The sequence below is a fragment of the Caretta caretta genome, chromosome 11 (genome assembly GCF_965140235.1).
Source record: "Caretta caretta isolate rCarCar2 chromosome 11, rCarCar1.hap1, whole genome shotgun sequence".
In the NCBI taxonomy this organism is placed as follows: domain Eukaryota; kingdom Metazoa; phylum Chordata; order Testudines; family Cheloniidae; genus Caretta; species Caretta caretta.
Window position 1 is genome coordinate 50,103,763 of NC_134216.1, and position 22,511 is coordinate 50,126,273.

Sequence of the window (22,511 nt, forward strand, 5' to 3'; positions counted from 1 at the left end):
GGACAAAAATCTCCCTGACACCAAACCAAAATCACCTGGAGTTCAAGTTAACCCAATCCAGGCTCTGGCCATCCAAGAATGTTTGAGCAGAATGGATCAATGTAATTATAACCATCTTACCATTCCCTGTCACAAAGTTTAATTTATCACTCTCTACCTATCTTTTTTTTTGTAGCAATTATTGATGCTGATGGACAGGGATTTTGTCAAGGAGGCTTTAGCATTGATTTTACAAAGGTATGTGATGCTCATTGGATGTAGCCTGTTTTCACACATTTTCAATTTCAGCAGACAATTATAAATTACAGCATTTCCAACCAGTACCTGATATAGGTATGTATCTATTTTTTAAAATAAAGATCCATTATTCCTGAAAGTAAAAATGTAGTAAACTAATCAAAAAGTTTGGAACAAGCCATCATTATGAGCCCTGATCCTGCAAGGTGCTTAGCACCTAAGCTCTGAAAGATCATGCTGTACATAAGTACCCTGCATTTCCAGCTTCTGTCAATGGTACCTGATTATTTGTTTTATCTTTGCTGCCACTGGTCCTCAGGTCAAATGAAACTACAGTAATCTTGTAATTTTATTAGACACTTAAGCATACACTGGTCACTTCAAATCACTAAGTTCTCCTGCAGGAATGACTTGCTCTGAAAGTGACAGTGTAATCCCTCCTGATAACTCCATTAGTAGACTGTGCTTTTAGACCCAAATCACTACTCCTTATTGAGCCACAGCTTTAAATTTTCTGTATCTTCTTGCTCTTGTTCTATTCCTTATGTTTTTTTTCTTTATATATGTAGGTTGCTGTTTGAAAATGTATTTTTCATATATTCTTTTAATTTTCTTTCTTTATTTTTGTTTGATTTCTTTTAAAATCCAAACATAGACAAAATGTTTTCAAAGCTAAGCATCACAAAAAAAACAGGGTTTGATCCAGCAGTGCGCATAAGTATGTGCATTGCTGTAAGCACACAAGTAGTCTCAGTGATTAAAATGGGACTGCTCGTGCTTAAAGTTACAAACATGTTTTGCTGGATGAAAGCCATACCAAGTACGGGAAAAGCTGTGTTATCCGGCACTTTGCAAACCAGAAAGCTTTATAATCCGGCCTTTCAGAACAGGGTGCGAGGTGTGGGCTCTGGGAGGAAGTTTGGGTGCTGGAGGGGGCTCGGGGCAGTGGGTTGGGGTGCAGGAGAGGTTTCGGGGTGCTGGATCTGGCCGGCACTCACCTTAGGCAGCTCTGTGCAAGCGGTGACATGTCCGGAGAGACGCGGCCAGGTGGCTCTGTGCACTGCATCCGCCCACAGGCGCCGCCCCCCGCAGCTCCCATTGGCTGAGATTAGTGCTCTTAGGTGGAGCCCCTGCCCTGCCCCAAGTGCTGACTCTGCAGCTCCCATTGGCTAGGGACTGCGGCCAATGGGAGCTATGTGGGCGGCGCCTGGAGGCGGAGGCAGCATGCAGAGCCAGCTGGCCACGCCTCTCCGGACATGTCGCCACTTTTGGGGAGCTTCCCGAGGTGAGAGCTGCCCAGAGCCGGTACCCCGAAACCCCTCCCGTGCCCCAGCTCTGAGCCCCCTCCTGCACCCAAACTCCCTCCCTCTTAGTTAACCGGAATTTTTGACTTAACTGTCAACCCCCCATTCCACCAACACTGGTAACAAAGCTTTTACTGTAATATAGACAAAGATCAAAACCAAAACTTCTCTGTGTACCATGTGTCTGTTGTTGATTAAGGAAAAAATAGGGATGTGGGAAGGGGAAGGCATCGTCCGCATGCCTCCACAGAAACCAGTCATATGACAGACTCCTAGCAAAATGTCATAGGGTTTTGTTCTAACTATATTCTATTGTCTTAAAATTATGCCTGTAGGAGTCTCAGCTAAAATGACATGAATCATTCAGTTCAGAGTTTAAAAAGAAGAGGCTGGATGGGGGAGGAGCAGAGGGGAGGGAAAAGAAATTGATCAAAAGCAGATGTCGATTTGCTTCAGTAGTGTTAAACCTAATAACATTCTAGAAGATCAACATTTTTAATTATTTCCTTTTTGTTTTTTGATTCTCTTTTAGTAGGCCCGTGTAATCTCAAATCCTAATAAAAAAATCTAACACCACAGCTGGGTTACTACAGCTACTGCAACTGTACAGTACAAGAGAACTGTGTGCCCCTAGAATTACCATATATTTCATTATTGTTTATTATTCTTTAGATGTATGGTAATGAGGGCTCTGGTTTTTTTTATTTTATTTTATTCTGTCTAGGGAGACAGGGTACTTCTTGGAGGACCTGGAAGTTTCTACTGGCAAGGTGAGACAAATCACTTAGGTGACAAAAAATGCTAACATCTTTGATTTTCCACTCCCCACTCCACCTATCTTGACTCCTCCATAAACATCAATATCTCAGTGAATGAGACAGGAGAAATGTATTTCTTTAATCCCCTTAAAACATTTACTGAATATTTGAGGCAGCTTTAAAAGACTTCTTTGCACTGATTATTAACTAAATAGCCATACAAATGTTCTGTTAAATACATAAAGTGTGTGTGTTTGTTCCTAAAGGCAAATACTTCAAGCCTGATGAGGTTATCTCAGGGAATATTTTGCCTGTCCACCCAAAACCTTAAAAGCAAGAAAGTGCAAAGTTAAGCAAATGGTCTTTCCTCTATCTTATAACACAGACATCAAATTATTCACTGTCAATGAGACACACTACAGGCCCCACAAAGAGAAGTATGTTCCATTTCCTTTGGATACAGAGAGACGCTACGTTCTCCACGTGTATCTGCCCTGCGCTGTAACACAAACCTTACCTCTGACTTTACAGTTTCCACAAGAACATTTCATATATCTTCTCCTAGAGGGAAGGCCTTCAACTGACCATTGCGCATCCACGGTCACTGTGGGTGTGTCTACGCTGCAGCTGGGGAAGAGTCCTCTTGGCCAGGCAGACAGACGCGCAGTAACTATGCTCGAGCGAATGTGTGCTAAAAACAGCAGTGTGAACATGGTGGCATGGGCTAGCCACCTGAGTATGGACTCAAGGGGTCGGTTGGGCTTGTACTTGGGCAGCTAGCTTGTGCTGCAATGTCCACCCTGCTATTTTTAGCACACTAGCTCAGGCAGAGTTAACATCTGTCCACCTGGGGTGAGAGACATGCTTTCAACAGCAGCATAGACCAAGCCTGTGAATACAAAAGCCAACTCACTTGCTGCCACCACCACTAGTGAGCAGCTGCCAAATGCAGTTGCCCATGTTCCATGTACGTAACATAGTTTCTGTATTAGTGCAGACCCTGAACAAAGAAGAGTGAGTAAAAATGCATTACAGATGCTACTGAAGCTCATCAAACTGAGTTAGTAATATTTATTTTGTTAGCTCCTTGGAGAAATTGTCATCTTTTACATAAAACTGGAAAGGAAAAAAAATTCTAAATGTAACCGTAATTTAAAAATAAAGTAATGCTCCTGAGCTTGCAGTTTCATAATTTCCTACAATTCTTTTAAGCTAAATTCTGAAATGCCGCTAAAAGGCGAGTAGTGTAGCCACTCTTTGTTGACAGGAGAGAGCTCTCCCGCTGACAAAAAAAAACTTCCACCCCCAACGAGGGTTGGTAGCTTTGTCGGCAGGAGGCTCTCCCCCTGACAAAGCACTGTTCAGACTGTCACTTTTCATCGGTAAAACTTTTGTCATTCGGGGTGTGTGTGTTTTTGTTTTGTTTTTTTTTCCACACCCCTGACAAAGATTTTAACAACGAAAGTCCACTGTAGACAAAGCCGAAGTCTTTGCTGGATCATGGTCTACATTTTTATTTTCATGCCTCCCAATGTCTACTGTTGTTGTCTAATGGAGGTTTCCCCTTTAGTCTAATGGAAATGCTATTGATTTAGAATCCAAACATTCTCTGATTAAGTCCCATTCTTCACAGTTAAATTCACCAGAGCAATTATCTATTTTAATGTATTGTTTTTTCACAGGTCAACTCATTTCTGATCGGGTGGCAGAAATTGTGGCTAAATACAATTCCAAAGTCTACAGTATAAAGTATGATGACCAGTTAGCAACACGGTCCGCTAGTGCTGCTTTTGATGACAGCTACTTGGGTAGGTCATTTTGAAAATAAAGGGATATTTTTATCAATATGGCAGCAAGTCTCATTGGATTTGATCCTGCACCAATTGCAAAAGACCCAATAACTTTTATTGACTTCATTGGTTTCAACAGGAGCAGGTTTGAACCCTTACTGAATGTTAATGTTGATAAAGATAGCAGTTGATAAGAGTGTTTCTACCTGCTAAATGCCTGTCCATTTAGGATTGTGTGTGCACCCATCTTGTCTCTCTAATATGGAGAGTGACACATGGTCAATCTTGAGCTCTTGGACGTGTTATCTAATCCATGTATATTTGCTTTGCGCTTGCTTTTTAAATGGGGTCAAAGACATTTTTCACTTTCTCAGTGACTCTGTATGGCCCTTGGGGGGAAAAAATGTGTGACCAGAAATCTTTCAGTGGGATTACTTATTAGTCCATAATCCTCTCCCTCTGCCCTGCAAAAAAGAAGTGTTCTAAGTCAGTAGCTGGTGTAACACAGAAAATCCCCTAATCCCCTAGTTCTTAAGTCCTTTATTACTTTAAAATCGTGAAAGTAAAGGTACAAGCCCCATTCTGCCTTTACAGATCAGTCTAATGTACACCAGTCTGGCATTGAATCAGACTTGCCTGTTCAAATCATACCAGTTTCCCAGGTAATTCAAAATTCAGCTTTCCCTGAGAGGTCTTAAAGGAGAATAAAAGACCCCAAAAAAGTGTATAAGCAGACCCTGCTAATATGAGAACAGAGATCTATCTCAGTGACCCATTTCCCCACCCTTACATAAACCTAGGTAAGTAAGTGCTGGAGATTATGTTAAAATGCTGGAACATTAGAAGAGTTTGAAACCTACTTCTAGTTTAAATTCATGCTTGAGCAGTCCCCTTCTCGATTTAAAAAAAAATGTTTTGGTTGGGAACAAGTGAAAGTCTGCTTTTCAATATTGCATCAATTCATCAATATGTCACACTCACTTGAGACGTCATTTCATTTTTGTCAACACAGTGGATGCTGCTAACTTTCCATGGGCCTGAGCCAAATCGCAGGGAAGCCAGCAGGGTCTTTCCATTGACTTTACTAGGCTTTCAATCAGGCCTTATATCACTATATATGATTCTATATGGAGATTCACATCCACATCCCCCCCCACCCCATGACACATATTGTATTTACTTTAGAAATACAGCAGTTGGAAGTAGCCTTTGGATTCTATGAAACACAATGTGTTGAGGGAATAACAAATAAAAGTGTCCTCCAGGAGAGGTGAAGGAAGTAATCATTTAGCTTTATATATGTCTTGCTTAGACAAAAGAAAGGAAAGGAAAAATGTTCCTAGGGAACCTGGAGTAAAATTTCTGTGAGAGAGTAGTTTTAGGGTGTTCCTTGGGTGAGTGTGTAGAATTCCTATGGATACCAATGTGAGGTCTGTATTCCAGAAATAGTTGGTATATATCCATCTTACTGCACGTGCAAAACAGAGGACCAGGGACTCCTTTAAGAGAAGGCTGTTTGGGAAACATTTTTATTTTGTTTGTTTTCAATAATTGTCTTTTTAAAAAGTATTCCCATCTGGACCTGAACATGTTCATAATTTAATACTGTAACAAATTAATATAGGTGCTCTTGCTACAGTTCCTGGAAGTTCTCAAAAAATACTGTGCCTTCAACTTCCAAGTAAAACCCTTATCTAAAGGAAGAAACTGTTCTTCCACACTAAAATAAATGGAACCAGAGCATGTTGGAGTCTGTCAGATCTGACAGGTTAAGTAGGATCTGTACTTCGGTGGATGTGTTACCTTCAAAAAAAAAAAAATGTGTTGTGTTGCAAAAAGTGACTTTGTAATACTATTTCCTCTGAAACTGTACTGGACTAATGGCCCAGTGTAATGATTGGGAGAATGGGGAATATGTACTCCTGAATGATGAGATTAATACAGAGGTCCTGAATGCGGTGGTCATTTCAGAATCCCAGGTGTCTTTTCGCAAAAGCAGAAGTGCCAGTAATGAAGTCTTCGCAAAATTCCTGTTTTCTTTCCTGAAGGTCTTGTGAGCGGACATGAGGCCCAGGAGCCAAGCATTTTTGTCTTGCATGCCTGGATCAATCATCAACTGTGTGCACTTCACTGTGCATCTGTTTGTTTGTTTTTTCCTATCAGTAAAATTGGTGTTGCGATTGGGCTTTTTTGTATTATTAAGTTAGCAGAGAGCTTTGCGATTATTTTACCATTGCCGTCTGAATTTACACAGAACACGTCATTGTCTGTGGTATCAGTTGAATTATTATGTGACCTCCCCTCGTCCACCAAAAAAAGTCAGGTTAAAATATTAATATCTCCAATAGGAGCTCTCTCTGTATTAGACATTATTCAAAACGCTTTTACAAAACCTGGGCCAAGATTCAACTGCTGAGTCCAGAACTAGGATAGTTCTGCATTCTGTTACTGTTCCTGATGTGCCCTTTTTCAACATGACCAGTAAACCCTCGTTTGGTCTCGATCACCACCAAATTTTATTACCATAAATTCATCAAAGGATTCCTTTAGAGAGAAACTTGGATTGCAACATCCTTTCAGACTTTGGGCAAGTTCAGATGTGGACCCAAACATGTCAGCTCTGGACCATCTATAGGTTCTGTATGTTTGTTTGAACCTACCCATTCCAGTTTCAAACTGGTGGATCCCCATTTGGCAAAACAAACCTGCCCATTTGGGCATGGCTGTTCCTACTGAAATTGGTGCATCTCATGCAGACTTTAACTGACTATTTTTAGTTGGGTAGTATAGTTATCCAATGGATATGCTGTTTGGAATAGCTGTTTATCTTACTGACTTTTGAGATCATTCAACAGAATGTTCAGGCAAAGGGGATCATAGGGGAAGTGTTGAGAAATTACATGAAAAGCAAAAATTAATTAGCTTCATATAGTGACTTATCACTTTTGTTATTGTTGCTCAGGTTATTCGGTGGCTGTTGGAGAGTTCAGTGGTGATGGCATAGAAGGTACAGCCTTGTTCTTATTTTGTTGGTATGTAAAAATGTGTTCAGCAGGAAGCAAACTTGAAGTAATATTCAAACAAACACAAACAAACCCAAATGTACTTGTATGCATACACAGTATAATACATAAAATTCTAGGAATGAGCAAAATGGTTCAGGCAAATGAAGATCTAGCTTGAGCAATTGTTCTTTGCTCAACTGGAATCTGAACATTACCAAGTTGTCTTCTCTTATGTTTCAGACTTTGTATCTGGGGTTCCAAGAGCAGCAAGAACGCTGGGCATGGTAGGAAACTTGAAATCTTAAACTTGAAAATAATAAAAACCTAATGTTAAATGTTGTTGTAGTGTATAGTGACATGCTACTAGCTCATTTCTTTTTCCTATGCAGGTATCTATTTACAATGGAAAAAATATGTCATCCTTGTACAATTTTACTGGAGAACAGGTATATAGTTCTGCTTTATACCAATGAGGTGGCTGTAGGGGTGCAGGAGAGAACAATTCTTCAGAATGACAGAACATAGATATGAAGTCCATGGCTCTAGGAGATATATTTTGTTGTTAGCTCACATGCCTCCAGATCTTTAGTAATCTGTGGAACCTTTAGAAACCTGTAAGAGTCATTGGACTGGAGCTGTGCTCATGCTGCTTGGTGTTGTAGTTCAGTTTAGTCTGTTAAGAATTAGAAAAGAGGATGGACCACTGGATTCTACTAGTTGCAGGGAAGGAGTCATCAATTCTTCTTATACTGTTCTAGAAACAGACCAGTTTACTGAGGGAGTAGGGGAAAGGAGTGAAAAAACGATTGGTGGCACCTAATGAAATACATGTACCAAATATTTTGGAGGAGGGGCAAAAATTACACTAATGTTTAAATTTACTCATTTAAATATTTGGATCAAATGTAAAACTTCTGTTGTTTTCCAGATGGCTGCCTATTTTGGATATTCAGTAGCTGCCACTGATATTAATGGGGATAAGTAAGTGCCTTTTCTTTTTTGTAGTTGTTTGTGGAAACAGTTATCTGTCTCTCTCAAAATTAATTTCCTGGAACAAAATTAGCAATTTTGTAAAGAATATGTCCTATTACACTTATTTCTCTCTCCCTGTGGCTTTTTAACTGCATTTTATTAGGGCTTCCCTGCACAACACGCTTTATTTTGAGCACTCAACATGGATTTTTTTGTTTAAAGTTGTAATACGTCATCTACACTGTCCAAATAAGAAATGCATGCTTTCTTCATCACTAAATTTCTTTAAATTACAAGTGAAGCCTAAAGATCTATTTGAAACATTCATCTTACCCAAAACTGTACAATTCTGTGTGGCAGTGGGTGATGAGAACATGTGAAATTGAAACTGGAGTTTCTTGTGGGTGGTTGAAAGACTGTATTTTTTTTATACAGTTACACTGATTTGTTTATTGGAGCCCCCCTCTTTATGGAGCGTGGTTCTGATGGCAAGCTTCAAGAGGTGGGTCAGGTCTCCATATGCCTTCAACAAGCCTCTGGAGGTTTTCGGATTGTAAAGCTGAATGGGTTTGAGATCTTTGCGAGATTCAGCAGTTCTATTGCACCTCTGGGAGACCTGGACCAGGATGGCTTCAATGGTAGGACCTTATTTTGTGAATTATTAAATTCATAGTGAAATGTGAATTCTGAACACAAACAGATTAGACTGTTGGACACCAAAGTCTAGTCTCCCTTTGATGCATATATGCTATTCCCAAGAATGCTAACAGGAGTTACATGTGCACAACACGTAGATACTATACCAATTAAACTACAACAATGACTATTGTAAGCTGTTATATCAGTCCATGAACTTCTTTGTGAATAAGTACAGTAGCAACTTTGATCAAATACCTCATTCCTATAATGAGTTGGAAGGACAGCTCTGGTGAAATTTCGAAGTTTTATGATAGCAAATACAACCTCAACAAAGGATATTTCATGAAGGATTAATACATTAGGGATTATAGCTGATCTTCTAGCATTTCATTTGGTCCATAGGAAATGTTATAGTTCAGAAATAGTCATGCTACAAAACAGAACAAGAAATACAAACTAGATCTAAAGAACAATATTAAAGGTGAAAATCTGTCCAGGAGATTCTTCTCATGCATGAGAGGCAAAAATTTGATTTCAGGCCCAGTATTAGTGTGTATATGTTACAACTTCTTTTCATAGGAGAAAACAGTTTTAATGTTCAGCTTTTAAAGAAACGTGTTTTGCTGCTCAAAATAGTCTATGCCAGTGGTTTCAACAAAAGTGCATATTTGGACTTCTAGTTGTTAGTAGCATGGAATCCTTGTGCAGAGGTAACATCTCAGCAGCCATTCAAGTACAAGTTCAATAAGACATTAGTAAGATCAAGGCTAAGAATAGTCCGGCAAAATTCTGATCATCTGACTAGATGACACAAACGGTCTTTTCTGATTCATTTTCTACTCTGTAATGCTTTTCTGCTCAGGGTATTTTAATCAGACTTAATTCATTTGTTAGGTAACTGAACAAAATCTTCACCTTTTTAAAGTTAATTCATTTACTAGGATTTAATCATTACTATGTCTTTTCCCTAAACTCGACTGTTCCACTCTGTGATAGGGTCATTTGGTTAACATGCTTTCCATCCCAGGATGGTACAGGACCATTGTCTCTGCTGCTTTCATCAGCTCAGTGCAGATGAGTCCCATAAGACAACAGTACTATATTTGAGAGTTTCTTCTCAATATGCGGCTTTATATAAATTTACAGGGAGTAATGTTCTAACATCTGCTACATGTTGTTTCATATTTTAATACTTTGGGTGCCAATGCTGTTCTTGAATCAGCATGGACACTGTTAAATTCAGATTTTAGATACACTTCCAAAGTTCTGACTTGTTTTTTAGTTGTGTTTCCTGTAAGGAATCAGATTAGCATTTTGTTTACTCCCATTTATCATTCACTGCTCATATGTTTTCTCAGACTTATTGAGTTGTGGCATAATTGCATTAATTTAAAATTCTTCCTATGATATATGGCCAAACATTCATCAACATAGCATTTAGGATCTAATAACTATGTTGTACTCGGCTGGTTTAAGTATGTAGGAGCTATTAAAAATCTTGAACCCTCTGGATGAACATGATTATATTAATGAAACCTAGTTTGGTGAGTTGTCTCCAGAAGTGACCATCCTGGGTGTTTTAGGGGGAAGTGTTAAATACCCAGACTCCAGATAGGTTGAAAAAGTGCGTTTGCAGGACTGGGCCCTTCTGTGTTGCAGATAAGTCTACAGTACACGTGCTCCTTAAACATTAATTTTGGTGTCATCCCGGAAAATCTCAGGACCCTACAAGTTATATAAAACAGAAAAGAGGGTGTAGATAGATAAACCTTTCAGAGAATAGTAGAGAATTATCAACTTGCTGCCATGTACTGAAATCACTCTGCTGTAACTATATTTTGCCCATGTGACTTGTTCAGTGTCAGCACAAAGAAGTTCTCTTTGTTTATATTTGGAGACATTAAGGCTCTTGCTTTTGGGTCACAGATATCGCAGTTGCTGCGCCCTATGGTGGAGAGGACAAAAGAGGGGTTGTTTACATCTACAATGGAAGAGCGACAGGTTTGAATGCGGTGCCATCTCAGATTCTTGAAGGACAGTGGGCTGCCCGTACTATGCCACCAAGCTTTGGCTACTCACTGAAAGGAGCCACTGATGTGGATAAAAATGGATATCCAGGTGCTTTTTTCTTGACTTAGCTTTAGAACAGTTGCAGTATTTTGACTGCATCGCTTTTGTATGTCTGACCAACTAGTGTCCCTTTTAAAAAAAAAAAAAAAAAAAGGGGGGGGGGGGATAAACTCTCAAATCTAGCATTTCTGTCTCCTTTCCAGATTTGATTGTCGGAGCCTTTGGTGTTGACACAGCTGTTTTGTACAGGTAGGCGCATGGTGCATGTTCTCATGTAAGTGCAGTCAGGAGGAAAGCTCAGTGCAAATTGTAGATTACAGAGTGGAACAGAAATGAGAGAGAGTCTGAAGTTCTGTCTTGCTGCATTGCAGAATGACATGGATAAAAGTGGTTACCTCATTCTTTCCACTGTGTTAATATGCGGTCCATAATCTATTATTTGCTTCTGGTGGATGTGTCCTGAGCTGAGAGAAAACACTGCATGAGCTCTTCCTCCATGGCCTCCCCTGAGTGACAGTTCTCCAGAGGCCTGCAGGTGTAGAATGCTGCTGCCTGGTGAGATGTGCAAACCTGCTCTCATCCTTGACAGTTCTGCGAGCTCCTGACTCATTAAGGGGAACTCCTCCGCTGAGAGAGGGGCAGAGTGGGGCATTTTCTGAGGCCAGAGTATTAACTTGAGCACAAAAAAGTTGATGGCTACTTCACGAAAAAGGGAAATAACTTTCTCTCCTCAGAGAAAGGGGGAGAAGGGGAGGAATTGCAGCAGAGTGCCAACTCATTTTCTGATCTGCTTCTGGAGCCATGAAGCTGTTCCCTGCCCCTTACCCAGGGTGTAAAGTTACAATAGAACCATTAGGAATCTAGTTTAAAAGTATCATTAAGATTCTTCAGTTCTGCGTGTATTCACTCAAGTTCTTTGGAGGAGACTGATCTCATTCCACTCCCTTCCCTGTTCCCTCTACTTGTCTAGCATATGCCTCTTCTTGATTCATTCTGACGTTTTGGTAGTACTGATGTGAGAGTCCACAGCTCCTGGTATCTGGGGCAGCTTTTCTTTTACTCTCTGCCCCATCTACTCTCCATCTCTTTGAATTCAATGAAAAAACTTCTCGTATCTTTTCCCATCTGCTGCTCTATCATTACATTCTGTATCTATTATTTTTGGCTTTACTTAATGTATAACATTTTTCATACTATGAAGAATTTTGTGATGTAGTGTTATATGAGTGTCATCGTTCACACAAATTTATTTACTTTCGTCTTCAGGGCTAGACCAGTTATCAGTGTAAACGCTGGCCTAGAAGTTAACCCGACCATTCTAAATCCTGAGGAAAAAATCTGTGAACTGCCAGATACTGGTGTGAAAGTTTCCTGGTAAAGTGGTTTGTTTTTACTTCTACCCTCTCGGCCTTGAGAGTTTAACTAATAAACAGATTTTAAAAAATGGAACTAGATTTTCTGAATGGCTAGGCAAAGCAAAGCAAACACACTTAGGGCTTGAGCCAATGCCATTAAAATCAATGGAAAGACTCCCAGTGACTTCAGTGGACTTTGGATTTGATCCTCACTTTTCACCTTTCATTCACAGATGGCACTATTTCCACTGAATAGAGTAAAATCTCTGCAATTAAATCAGCTCAGAGCTGAACAGCTGTATATCAGTGAAAATAAGAGAGTCCTCAGTTTCCTTTTGGAAATTTCTACAGGTCCTGGGTTCCCAACGAATGTCAGCACCAATGTTCTGCATCTTGTGCATGAATGCTTGTATAATCGCTTGCAAAGTTATTGCATAAACATTTAATATTACTGATAAGAATTAATTCATTGTTCAGGAAAGTAAGAGACCACTAAGGTCGGTCTGAGCCGGGTGTGTTGGGACCAGATGTCTTGCAAACTCCCTCTAGCAGTTCTGTTTTAACAATTCAGTTCTGGACTGCAGTCACCCTGCCTTTTTAGGCCTGGACTCCTCAAAGCCCAGGCTGCCAGTTGTTTCCCACTGTGGAGTGCTTTAACAATTTAGGTCAGCAACCCCAGCTCACTTTCATTTCTGGCCTACAGCACAATTTGAACTGTGATCTTCACAAATGAATATTATTAGGCTAATCAAGCTCTAAAGGCTCTGCATTTCTACCGTCACTGTACATCTTGAAGTTTTAAATTGTTACAGTGGTAAGACCTATTCCCCAGTCAACAATGACCCTTCAGTGTAGAAGTGTCCTGAGCCGAATAAACTGCTATATGCGTTCTCCACAATCGTGTTTTAAGGTTGATGACACTCTCTGGTACTTCAGTTCCCAGAACTATAATACTGCAAGGTTTACTTCCTAACCCTAAAGAGTGGCTGCCCAACATGCTTCAGGTATTCTTGTACCCCCCGCCCTTGAAAACCTCCCCAGCGTTAAACTTCCCCATATGGAAAGAACATCATCCATATCTTCTGAAATTCCCAGTTTTCTCCCAGGTTAGGAGTGCAGATTGAGAGCAATGCATTGAGTTTTCTACCTGCTCCAGTTGGGGTGAAAAAACACATGACCTGTTTTTGTATATTCACTTGTCCTCATAAATAGAGAAGGAGCAGGGCAGGTTTTGGACAGTGCCCCATGACCCCGCTGGAATGAGATGGGACAAAAGAAACAGTCATGAATCTGTTCTGGTTTCTTTGGCTATGAGGATTGAACTTTGGGAGTGGACTGGGTTTGGAGTCTCTTTTTTTTTTTTTTTAACTTTGAACTGGGAAAGTTATGGGAGAGCACTTTTAAACCACATTCTGCTGAAAAATATGTAATCAAATATGCTTTTTGAAATATTTTTTTAAACAGCTTTAAAGTAAAGTTCTGCTTAACAGCTGATGGCAAAGGAAAGCTCCCGAATAAACTCAGTAAGTTTTACTGTTTTAAAAAATGTCAATCTTTTCAAATTGTCTGTAAACATGAATCCTGGTCATAACTGTTTCTTAATCAGTGAAGTAATTGCTTTTTCAGTATAGAGCTTGATCCTTCCCAGTGCTGAGCCCCTTTAGACACCCTTCAAGTTATTCGGAAGTGAAGTCCCAGTTCAGCAGTGAATTTAAATATCTATTATACTTTAAGCATATTAGGTCCTACGAAATTGAATGGGCTTTAAGCATGTGCTTAAGTGGGCTTGCTGAATTGAGGTCTGACAGCACTTGTCATCTGGCAGGATCAAGCTCTTTAGCTGTATCTACAAAAGGGAATTGTAGATAAACAGTTCCCGTGGCTATATGAATAGAACTAACAGTGGAGATGGTAATTCAGATGCTAAGGGCCTAATCCAACTCCCATTCAAGTCAATGGAAAGACTCTCATTGGCATGGATGGGAATCGGATCAGGAATCGGACCAGTTTCAATAAAAGATTCATTCTAAGAGGCTTGTATGGTGGCTCTATGTAGATTTTTGCAATGCAACAGACTGATGGTTTCTGGCTGATTATACTGCCACTTACAGGAAACTTTCAGTGTTTTCTACGTAATGTGTAGCTAATAGATATATCTGGCAAGGTTTATGTAGAAGGAAATGTATTGTATTTTTAAGTTGTGGGATCCATATCAAATATATTAAGCTATGATTAGATTAGTAATAATAAAACTGGAGGATATATATTGTGGATGTAAGATTGCTGCTGTCTCTGGAAAAAATCCTGACTTCTGCTTTCATAAAGAAATCCCAATATAGAGGCAAACCTATTACTTGAAGATTTGTCTTCAAAAATAATATGCTTACACTGTTGAGCAGAAGATTTGAGGTCTCATTTTAGTACAATATCAACCTCTGTTACAATATTGTGATGACAGATTTAGTACTTGAAAGAAATACAAGTTTTTAAGAGGGCACAGCTGTTAGATTGCCATTACAGCTGAAGTCCACTTGTGACTTATTAGCTGAGAGGAACCTGCTATGCATACGGGTGGTCAAGAAATTCCTAACTCAAATGCTTTGGATTTGATAGCCTTCCAAGTGGAGCTGCTGTTGGATAAACTTAAGCAAAAAGGAGCCTTAAGGAGAGCTCTGTTTCTCCACAACAAACAGCCTGGTCACTCTAAGAATATGACTGTTGTCAAAGGAGGCACAATGCGTTGTGAGGAACTTCAGGCTTTTTTGAGGGTAAGAGGTCACTTCAATTAAACTTTTAGGGCAAATGTCTTTTTTGCCTTATTGCACACATTGAATAAAGAGCTGTAATTACCAGAGTTGTTGTTGTTTGCCCTGAATTATTATTGCTATGGAAGGAGGATGGTTTTGTGATTAAAACACTGGGCTGGGTTTGGAGAGCCAGTTCTCAGCCCTGCCTCAGACTTCCTATGCGTCCTTGGGGAAATCATTTAAATCTCTCTGTGTGCCTCAATTTCCCATCTGTAAAATGGACATTCTAACACTAACATTGTCTGTCTTGTATATTTAGATTGTAAGTTCTTTAGAGCTGGGATTTTCTCTTTGTTTGTAGAGTAGCTAGCATAATGGGGCTCTGATCTTGGTTTGGGACTCCGGGTGCATAATACAACCAATAAATAATAATAGTACCCAATACTGGTAGGCTTTTGATTTGAATCCAGTGCGCCTCTGGGTTCTTTTTGTTGTGATTTAAGAATGACCTGAATCATTTCTCCCCTCAGGATGAATCTGAGTTTAGAGACAAACTTACTCCGATCACTGTTTTTATGGAATATCGGTTGGATTACAAAACAGCCACAGACTCATCTGGATTACAGCCCATCCTCAACCAGTTCACTCCTGCTAACATTAGCAGACAGGTATATTCCTGACAGTTTTTGGTTAAACATTATAGACAATGTTTTTAGCCTTTGGTGCCTAAATCCACATAATGTTAAACTAGTGGCCTTATTTTTTGAAACACTTCTGAAAATATCAGGACACCTAAATGTGGATATAGGGGTCTAGCTGTAGGCACTGAATTTTGAAAATGTTTTCCAAATACACGTATGTATTTTTTTTTCTCTTTTTTTATACGTTACTTTTTGGCATTAGACACACCCTAGTCTTTAGAGCTGAGCTTCTTTTTCACCCATTGTATTTAGCTGTATTACAGAAAACAGAGGTCAAGTCAGCATCAGGCATGCTGGTCTAGAAGGGTGAGAGCTTTTAATCCATTTTCTCATTTTGAACTGCTGTATGTGACATACCTATGTGAAGTTTCCAGGGAGAGGAAAGAGTAAGTTACTCACTGCAGCATGTAGTTCACTCCTGCAGCTTATTGGTGTTCATACATCAGTGAGCACTCCTCCTCCCTTTTTAACCCGATACCTCAAAAGATGCAGTCACCTCTGAAAATTTTTTTGCTGTTTCCCATTCTGGAGCACAGTGTTCCTAGAAATTGTTCCTGATCTTATGCTGCCTACAGTCTCATGCTTACATTTTTATAAGTTTCTACAGATGCTCTGTAGACTAGTAATTTGTCCTTGCGGTTCTTTCAAACAACTTAACTTAATTTCTACCTTTTTATTCCAAGCTTTGCACAGAAAGCATAGTGGAGATGTGACGATAAAGAAACAGATATGATTTATATAAGATGATCTGCAAATACGATAGATAACTGCAGACATTGGCTTTAGAATTATATAGTGGGCAAGTGTAAAAAGGGCATACAGCATGCATAAAAACTGTGTTTGTTTCTTTTTTCATAATTTATGTATATAGAGACAAGTAAACAGTTCCCCTAATTAGAATTGTTCCAAAAAAGCCTTTGAAAAAAGCAGTGATAAGGGAATTGTGCTGATGAAGATACATGTATGAATTAATGGGCTGAACTTATTAAAGCCATATGTATTTGATTTTTGCATAGACACATATCCTGCTGGACTGTGGTGAAGATAATATCTGCAAACCAAAATTGCAGGTTGCAGTACGCAGGTAAATTTCAGTGTTGGGTGAACTGGAAAAATAAACACCTAATAAATACTATGGAATAATACTATTGGGAAAGGTAAACTTCCTATGTAAGGCTCCAACCCTACATAGATCTTGTGTACTGTGAGTAGTCCCATTGCATGGAATGAAATTAAATCATTGGGAGTACTCAGAGTGTAAAATTTAAGCATGTGCGTAAGTTGTTTTTGCTGGATCATGGCATAAGGGAACCTGTTTTCCCATTGTGACTGAGTGCTGTTAACATAAATGAGTTGTGAGGAGAGACTAAATTCCTGTAAAGACTCTGTGGCTGCATGTATATAGTCGTAATTGTCTCAGCTAAAGTGAAAACATGTGACAAGGAAAGCAGAGCATGTAGAATCTTCGGCTACAAACCAAAGGGCTATACCACAGTTTCATTAGCTGCTACTAGACGCAGTTAGACACATGAGAAGGTGTGATTTTTATCCAGCAGAGGGCAATCGTACATGCATGCATGAGTATGTACACATATACACACCCCATTAGGTGGCAAAGTTTGCAGATGATACAAAATTACTCAAGACTAAGTCCAAAGCTGACTGCAAAAAGTTACAAAGGGATCTCACTCAGCTGTGCGACTGGGAAACAAAGTGGCTGATGAAGTGCAAAGTAATTCATATAGGAAAACATAACCCCAGCTCTACATACAAAATGATGGGGTCTTAATTAGCTGTTACTACTTAAGAAAGAGATCTTGTAGTCACTCTGGATAGTTCTCTGAAAACATCTGCTCGGTATGCAGTGGCAATCAAGAAAGCGAGCTCTGTAAGGAACCATTAGGAAAGGAATAGATAATAAGACAGAAAATATTATAATGCCATTACAGTAGAACCTCAGAGTTACGAACACGAGAGTTACAAACTGACTGGTCAGCCACACACCTCATTTGGAATCAGAAGTATGCAATCAGGTAGCGCGCACACACACACACACACACACACACAAATTGTACAGTACTGTTAAATGTAAACTACTAAAAAAAAATGAAGGGAAAGTTTAAAAAAAAGATTTGACAAGTTAAGGAAACTGTGTTGTGTTTTTTTTTTTTCCCCATTTAAATTAAGAGGGTTAAAAGCAGCATTTTTCTTCTGCATAGTAAAGTTTCAAAGCTGTATTAAGTCAATGTTCAGTTGTAAACTTCTGAAAGAACAATCCTGAACTTTGGTTCAGAGTTATGAACATTTCAGAGTTATGAACAAGCTGTTCCTAACTTTGAGGTTCTACTGTATATAAATGCATGGAATGCTCACATCTTGAATACTTCGTACAGTTCTGGTCACCGCATCTCAAAAAGAATATATTAGAATTGGAAAAGATACAGAGAAGGGCAACAAAAATTATTAGGGGTATGGAACAGCTTCCACATGAGTAGAGATTTAAATGACCGTGTCTGTTCAATTTAGAAAAGAGATGATTAAGGAGGAAGATGATAGAGGTCTATAAAATCATAAATGATGTGGAGAAAGTGAATAAAGAAGTGTTATTTACCCCTTCACATTACGCAAGAACCATGGGTCACCCAATGAAAGTAATAGGCAGCAGGTTTAAAACAAACGTAAGGAAATACTACTTCACACAACACACAGTCAACCTGTGGAACTCATTGCCAAGGGTGTTGTGAAGGCCAAAAGTATAACTGGTTTAAAAAAAGAGAGAGATAAGTTCATGGAGGATAGGTCCATCAATGGCTGTTAGCCAAGATGGTCAGGGACACAAACCTGTCCTCTGGGTATCCCTAAACCTCTGCTTGCCAGAAGCTGGGATAGGACAACAGGGAACTGATCACTTGATAATTGTCCTGTTCTGTTCATTCCCTCTGTAGCACCTCGCATTGGCAACTGTTGGAAGACAGAACACTGGGCTAGGTGGAGTATTGGTTTGACCCAGTATGGCCATTCTTATACTCTTACGCTTGAGAAATTTTATACCAATTCAGAGAAAATTTGGGTCCCTTGTAGTTTATATGCAACATTTTCAAAGATTATTTAGGGGAAATCTTTTACATTTATCTGGAATTATTAGAAAGTGATATAAATGTGTGTGTGTTTTTTGAAGATGCTGCTTGCGGCTCTGTAGTTAACTTTTAAGTTGAGTTTGGCACTGTGTGTGTGTGTGTGTACCTTTATATATAAAAAGCATGTTTGTGGTTATTAAAATGGCAAGGGCATACATGGGGATCTGGCCCTTATCATTGATCTGCTGTTCTGCCGTTAGGAAGTGTGTGTGGTGTTGTGGTTTGTTTGTTTGTTTGTTTTTTAATTGACAAAATGCTTTGTCAGGGACAGTTCCTCCTAATGACATTTCATATTTGCTCCATTATTGCCAGTGACATTGTATCTTTTCCCCTTTAAAATGCATTGCAAGTTGTATTTTTTGAGCTATAAAACATTTATTGCAAGTTAACTGCGGTGACCCCTAATGCTCTAGTGCAATGTCAGAATGCCTCTTGTTTCTGTAAATCCTAACTGTTAAGCATAACTACTTTATGTGAACACAGTATTCACTTTTGCACTTGCTGTGCTTGCTCAGTGATCAGAAGCAGATCTATATTGGTGATGACAATCCTTTAACCCTGATTGTCGATGCCCAGAACCAAGGGGAAGGAGCATATGAAGCCGAACTCTTTGTTATCATTCCACCCCAAGCAGACTTCATTGGTGTTGTTCGTAACAATGAGGTAAGTTTCTAACTTGCTTTCTTCCTGTGACTAGTCCTGTTGCATTTACTCATGTGGAGGTTTGCAGGAATGGGCTCTTAGTGCTGCACAAGCTTCAGTCTTTAACTAAGCCTAAACATTCAAATGTTTACCCAGACCTCTTGGCTGTGTAAAACTGGACTGGAGCTTTCATTAGAACGGATGCCCTTGCAGGAATTCTGTGGTACAGTACTTACTTTGTTTCTGGTTAATGTGAAAGTGTAGCTGTAGCTCACGAAAGCTTATGCTCAATTACATTTGTTAGTCTCTAAGGTGCCACAAGTCCTCCTTGTCTTTTTGCGGATACAGACTAATACGGCTGCTACTCTGAAACTTTATCTACAGTGACACTTATGTTTCTGGTAGCAGATGAAACCAGAAAGTCAAAGCAATGTGTGGGAAATATTAAAACCACAACTTTCTAATGAATTGTTCTGGCCTCCCAGCACACACTCTCTTGCTTGCCTTATGTAGTTTTGTGCACTCCAAGCATATATGTCAGTAGCACAACACACTATTTTACATTTTAGGAAAGAGTTCCCAAAAGTAAGCTATTCTAAGAGGGGCTCTAGATCACCAGTTATTAGACTGGGTGCACTAATATTCTCCTGCTCTAAACTCTCACTAGCTTGGTCCCAGAAATTACAGATATTCTGTGTTAGCCTTCCAATTAGTCAGGTGATCACAATAACTTTGAAATTGCCCGAGCAGATGTGTAGCTGGAACTTCAAAGCTGAATTATTCTGATTCAGGAGAGAGGTGTTAAGCAACGATGGATAGACTGCACACAGACGCAGTGAATACATACAAATTATTTCTGGCACAGGTCTTTGAACAACACCTTTGCTAATTAATTTATATTCAGACTCAGCATTTCATATCCTGGGTAAAGAGCTGAGCAAATCTAAGAGACAAAGAATAATATCTGGGTTCTGCTGCTCCCTCCCTGCCACGCAAGTGAAGAACAAAGGGAAAAATCAAGGAGTGGATTCTGCTGGAAATTTTGTAACTGCAGAATCCTCATAAATTAAGGGGCTTCAGTTCTCTTGGTCACATGGAGTATATGGGATTGACTTTTAACTGCTGCCCCCATAGCCTTCTGAGATGTTTGTATTTCTTGGAAGGAACACACAGATTCTCTAAATGTGTTTTCGTTGGCATCACAGTTGCACAGGCACAAGCAACCAATCTCTAAGCACCAATGCTGATTCTTGAAGCTTCTGTGAAGTTTCCCAGCAGTGCTCTGCCTTAGAGGGTGCTTAGATCCCACTGTGCTTCCAGAACTTCCCCCATCCTAGTTTTCTCTCAACAGTTAGGCCTTTGACCTATAGGATTGTTTAAAATGGCCACGAAGTTGGAGAATGCTGAGATAAATCAGTAAATGCTATTTTTGCCATGAGTCCTTGCAACCTAGACTGACTGGATTGCTCTCCTTCTGATGTCTTGTACATGGTGACCTCTGATGTGTCAACACACATGCACTGTCCTCCTACCCTCAACTAGTCAGCCCAGGGAGGAGGAACAGCCCTCAACAGCTGAAGAATCCTAGGTTTAGTTGGACTGCCAGGATGCTAAGACAAAGCTTACCTTTGATGCAAGTTATCACACTTCTTTGATAGCCAGGGTCTGTAGGATGCACAAAATGAAGTTGGATTATCCCTCTTCCACACTTGTAAAGAGAGCACCTGCTCTTAAGAAAGAGGGGCGGGGGGAATCCTTTTGTTTAAGCCTCCTCAGCTCTGTTGTTATTCACTGTCATAGTGGGCACCACTCCTTTAGTCCCATATGATAGTGTGCCTCTGGGTATCCTGGGTCATACTTCAAATGGCATATTCAGAGAGGTTTGCCTTCTGCTACCCTAGATCTGTTGTCTGTTAACTTGTGCGCTGTGGACTCTCTGATAAGGACTGCTTCTGAGGAGCTACTGACTTTTCATAGCATTTTGCCTTCAAAGACTTGTCTCTCTTAAAGTGGAATATTAAGAGACTAACTCCCCTGTGAAAAAGTCATAGGTACTTCACATAGGTGTGGAGAACTCAACCTGAGAAATACTTGAGGCCTCAAAAATCATTATTGCTACCCAATATGAGTAGGAGTATTAGACTTTTATACTGTATATTCGAGAAAAACAGAACACTTCTACCTCGTGAGGTTTTCACCTCCAGATTTTTTTCAGAGCTGTTTGCTACTAGATTATATTAAGATTGGCCAGTAATATTTAAATTAATGCAACTTGCTTGCAATTTTTTCCTGTCTTTCATACTGATGCCAGAAAATATTGCACTGTTCTTCTTTAAGCTGTGCCTGTTTTTATTGCAGGCTTTAGCACGGCTATCCTGTGCATTTAAAACTGAGAATCAAACTCGCCTGGTGGTCTGTGACCTTGGAAATCCCATGAAGGCTGGGACTAAAGTAAGTCAAATGTGTGGCTGGGGTTTAAAAGAGGTCGGAAGATGACTATTCATATTAATTGAGGAAGATGCGCGCTCATACTGCTAGAAGATATAATCTCATTGACATTTAGATCTCAAAATATATTTTAAGCCACCCACATGTTAGAGTAGTTCAAAGAAAACATTCCGAAAATTGGCTGCCAGTTTGCCAGTAAACTAAGGTCTGAAAAAAATGTACGTGGTTTTTATGATGCAACTTTACCTAGAATTATTCTGTAATAATTCTAAGCACTGTTTATATAGCACTTTTCACCCATAAATCTCGAGGCCATTTACATGAGGGAATACATGTCACTTCCAACCATTTTGAGGATGGGGACGCTGAGGTGCAGAGAGAGTAAGTGATTCACTGCATGACCGTGGTTGAATTAGTACAAAACTCAGAATTGAATCTTATTTTCTTGACTCCCAGGCACTTGTCCAGTTTACTAGACCATGCTGCCTCCTGGTGCAGCACATGGGGTCTGGGAATATGTAAAAACAACTGTGGGAATGTGAAGCAAATTTTACTTTTTCTCTGGGGCAGCAGTATGACAACTCAACCTCAACCAAGTGAGAGAGGCACACTTGTTCAGTTGGATGCCCTTAATGCTAGTTCAGCCTGCCTTCGCTTCCTCTGTGACCCCCTGCCTTGTGCAATTTCAGTGACAAATAGTAGTGCT

General features: G+C 39.7%; 1 protein-coding gene across 1 annotated transcript in view; it reads left to right on the plus strand.

Annotated features, from left to right (window-relative positions):
- The window catches only part of ITGAV (integrin subunit alpha V), an 86,649-nt gene that overhangs the window by 38,629 nt on the left and 25,509 nt on the right, over positions 1–22,511 (plus strand). Inside the window, exons 5-21 of the mRNA XM_048869332.2 lie at positions 176–237; positions 2,266–2,311; positions 3,982–4,107; positions 7,052–7,096; positions 7,335–7,378; positions 7,484–7,540; positions 8,023–8,075; positions 8,502–8,704; positions 10,632–10,823; positions 10,979–11,024; positions 12,042–12,149; positions 13,595–13,653; positions 14,744–14,898; positions 15,408–15,545; positions 16,595–16,662; positions 19,231–19,378; positions 21,716–21,808. Of these exons, the coding sequence (XP_048725289.1) occupies positions 176–237; positions 2,266–2,311; positions 3,982–4,107; positions 7,052–7,096; positions 7,335–7,378; positions 7,484–7,540; positions 8,023–8,075; positions 8,502–8,704; positions 10,632–10,823; positions 10,979–11,024; positions 12,042–12,149; positions 13,595–13,653; positions 14,744–14,898; positions 15,408–15,545; positions 16,595–16,662; positions 19,231–19,378; positions 21,716–21,808 (1,643 nt within the window). The remainder of the gene's footprint in view (positions 1–175; positions 238–2,265; positions 2,312–3,981; positions 4,108–7,051; positions 7,097–7,334; positions 7,379–7,483; positions 7,541–8,022; positions 8,076–8,501; positions 8,705–10,631; positions 10,824–10,978; positions 11,025–12,041; positions 12,150–13,594; positions 13,654–14,743; positions 14,899–15,407; positions 15,546–16,594; positions 16,663–19,230; positions 19,379–21,715; positions 21,809–22,511) is intronic.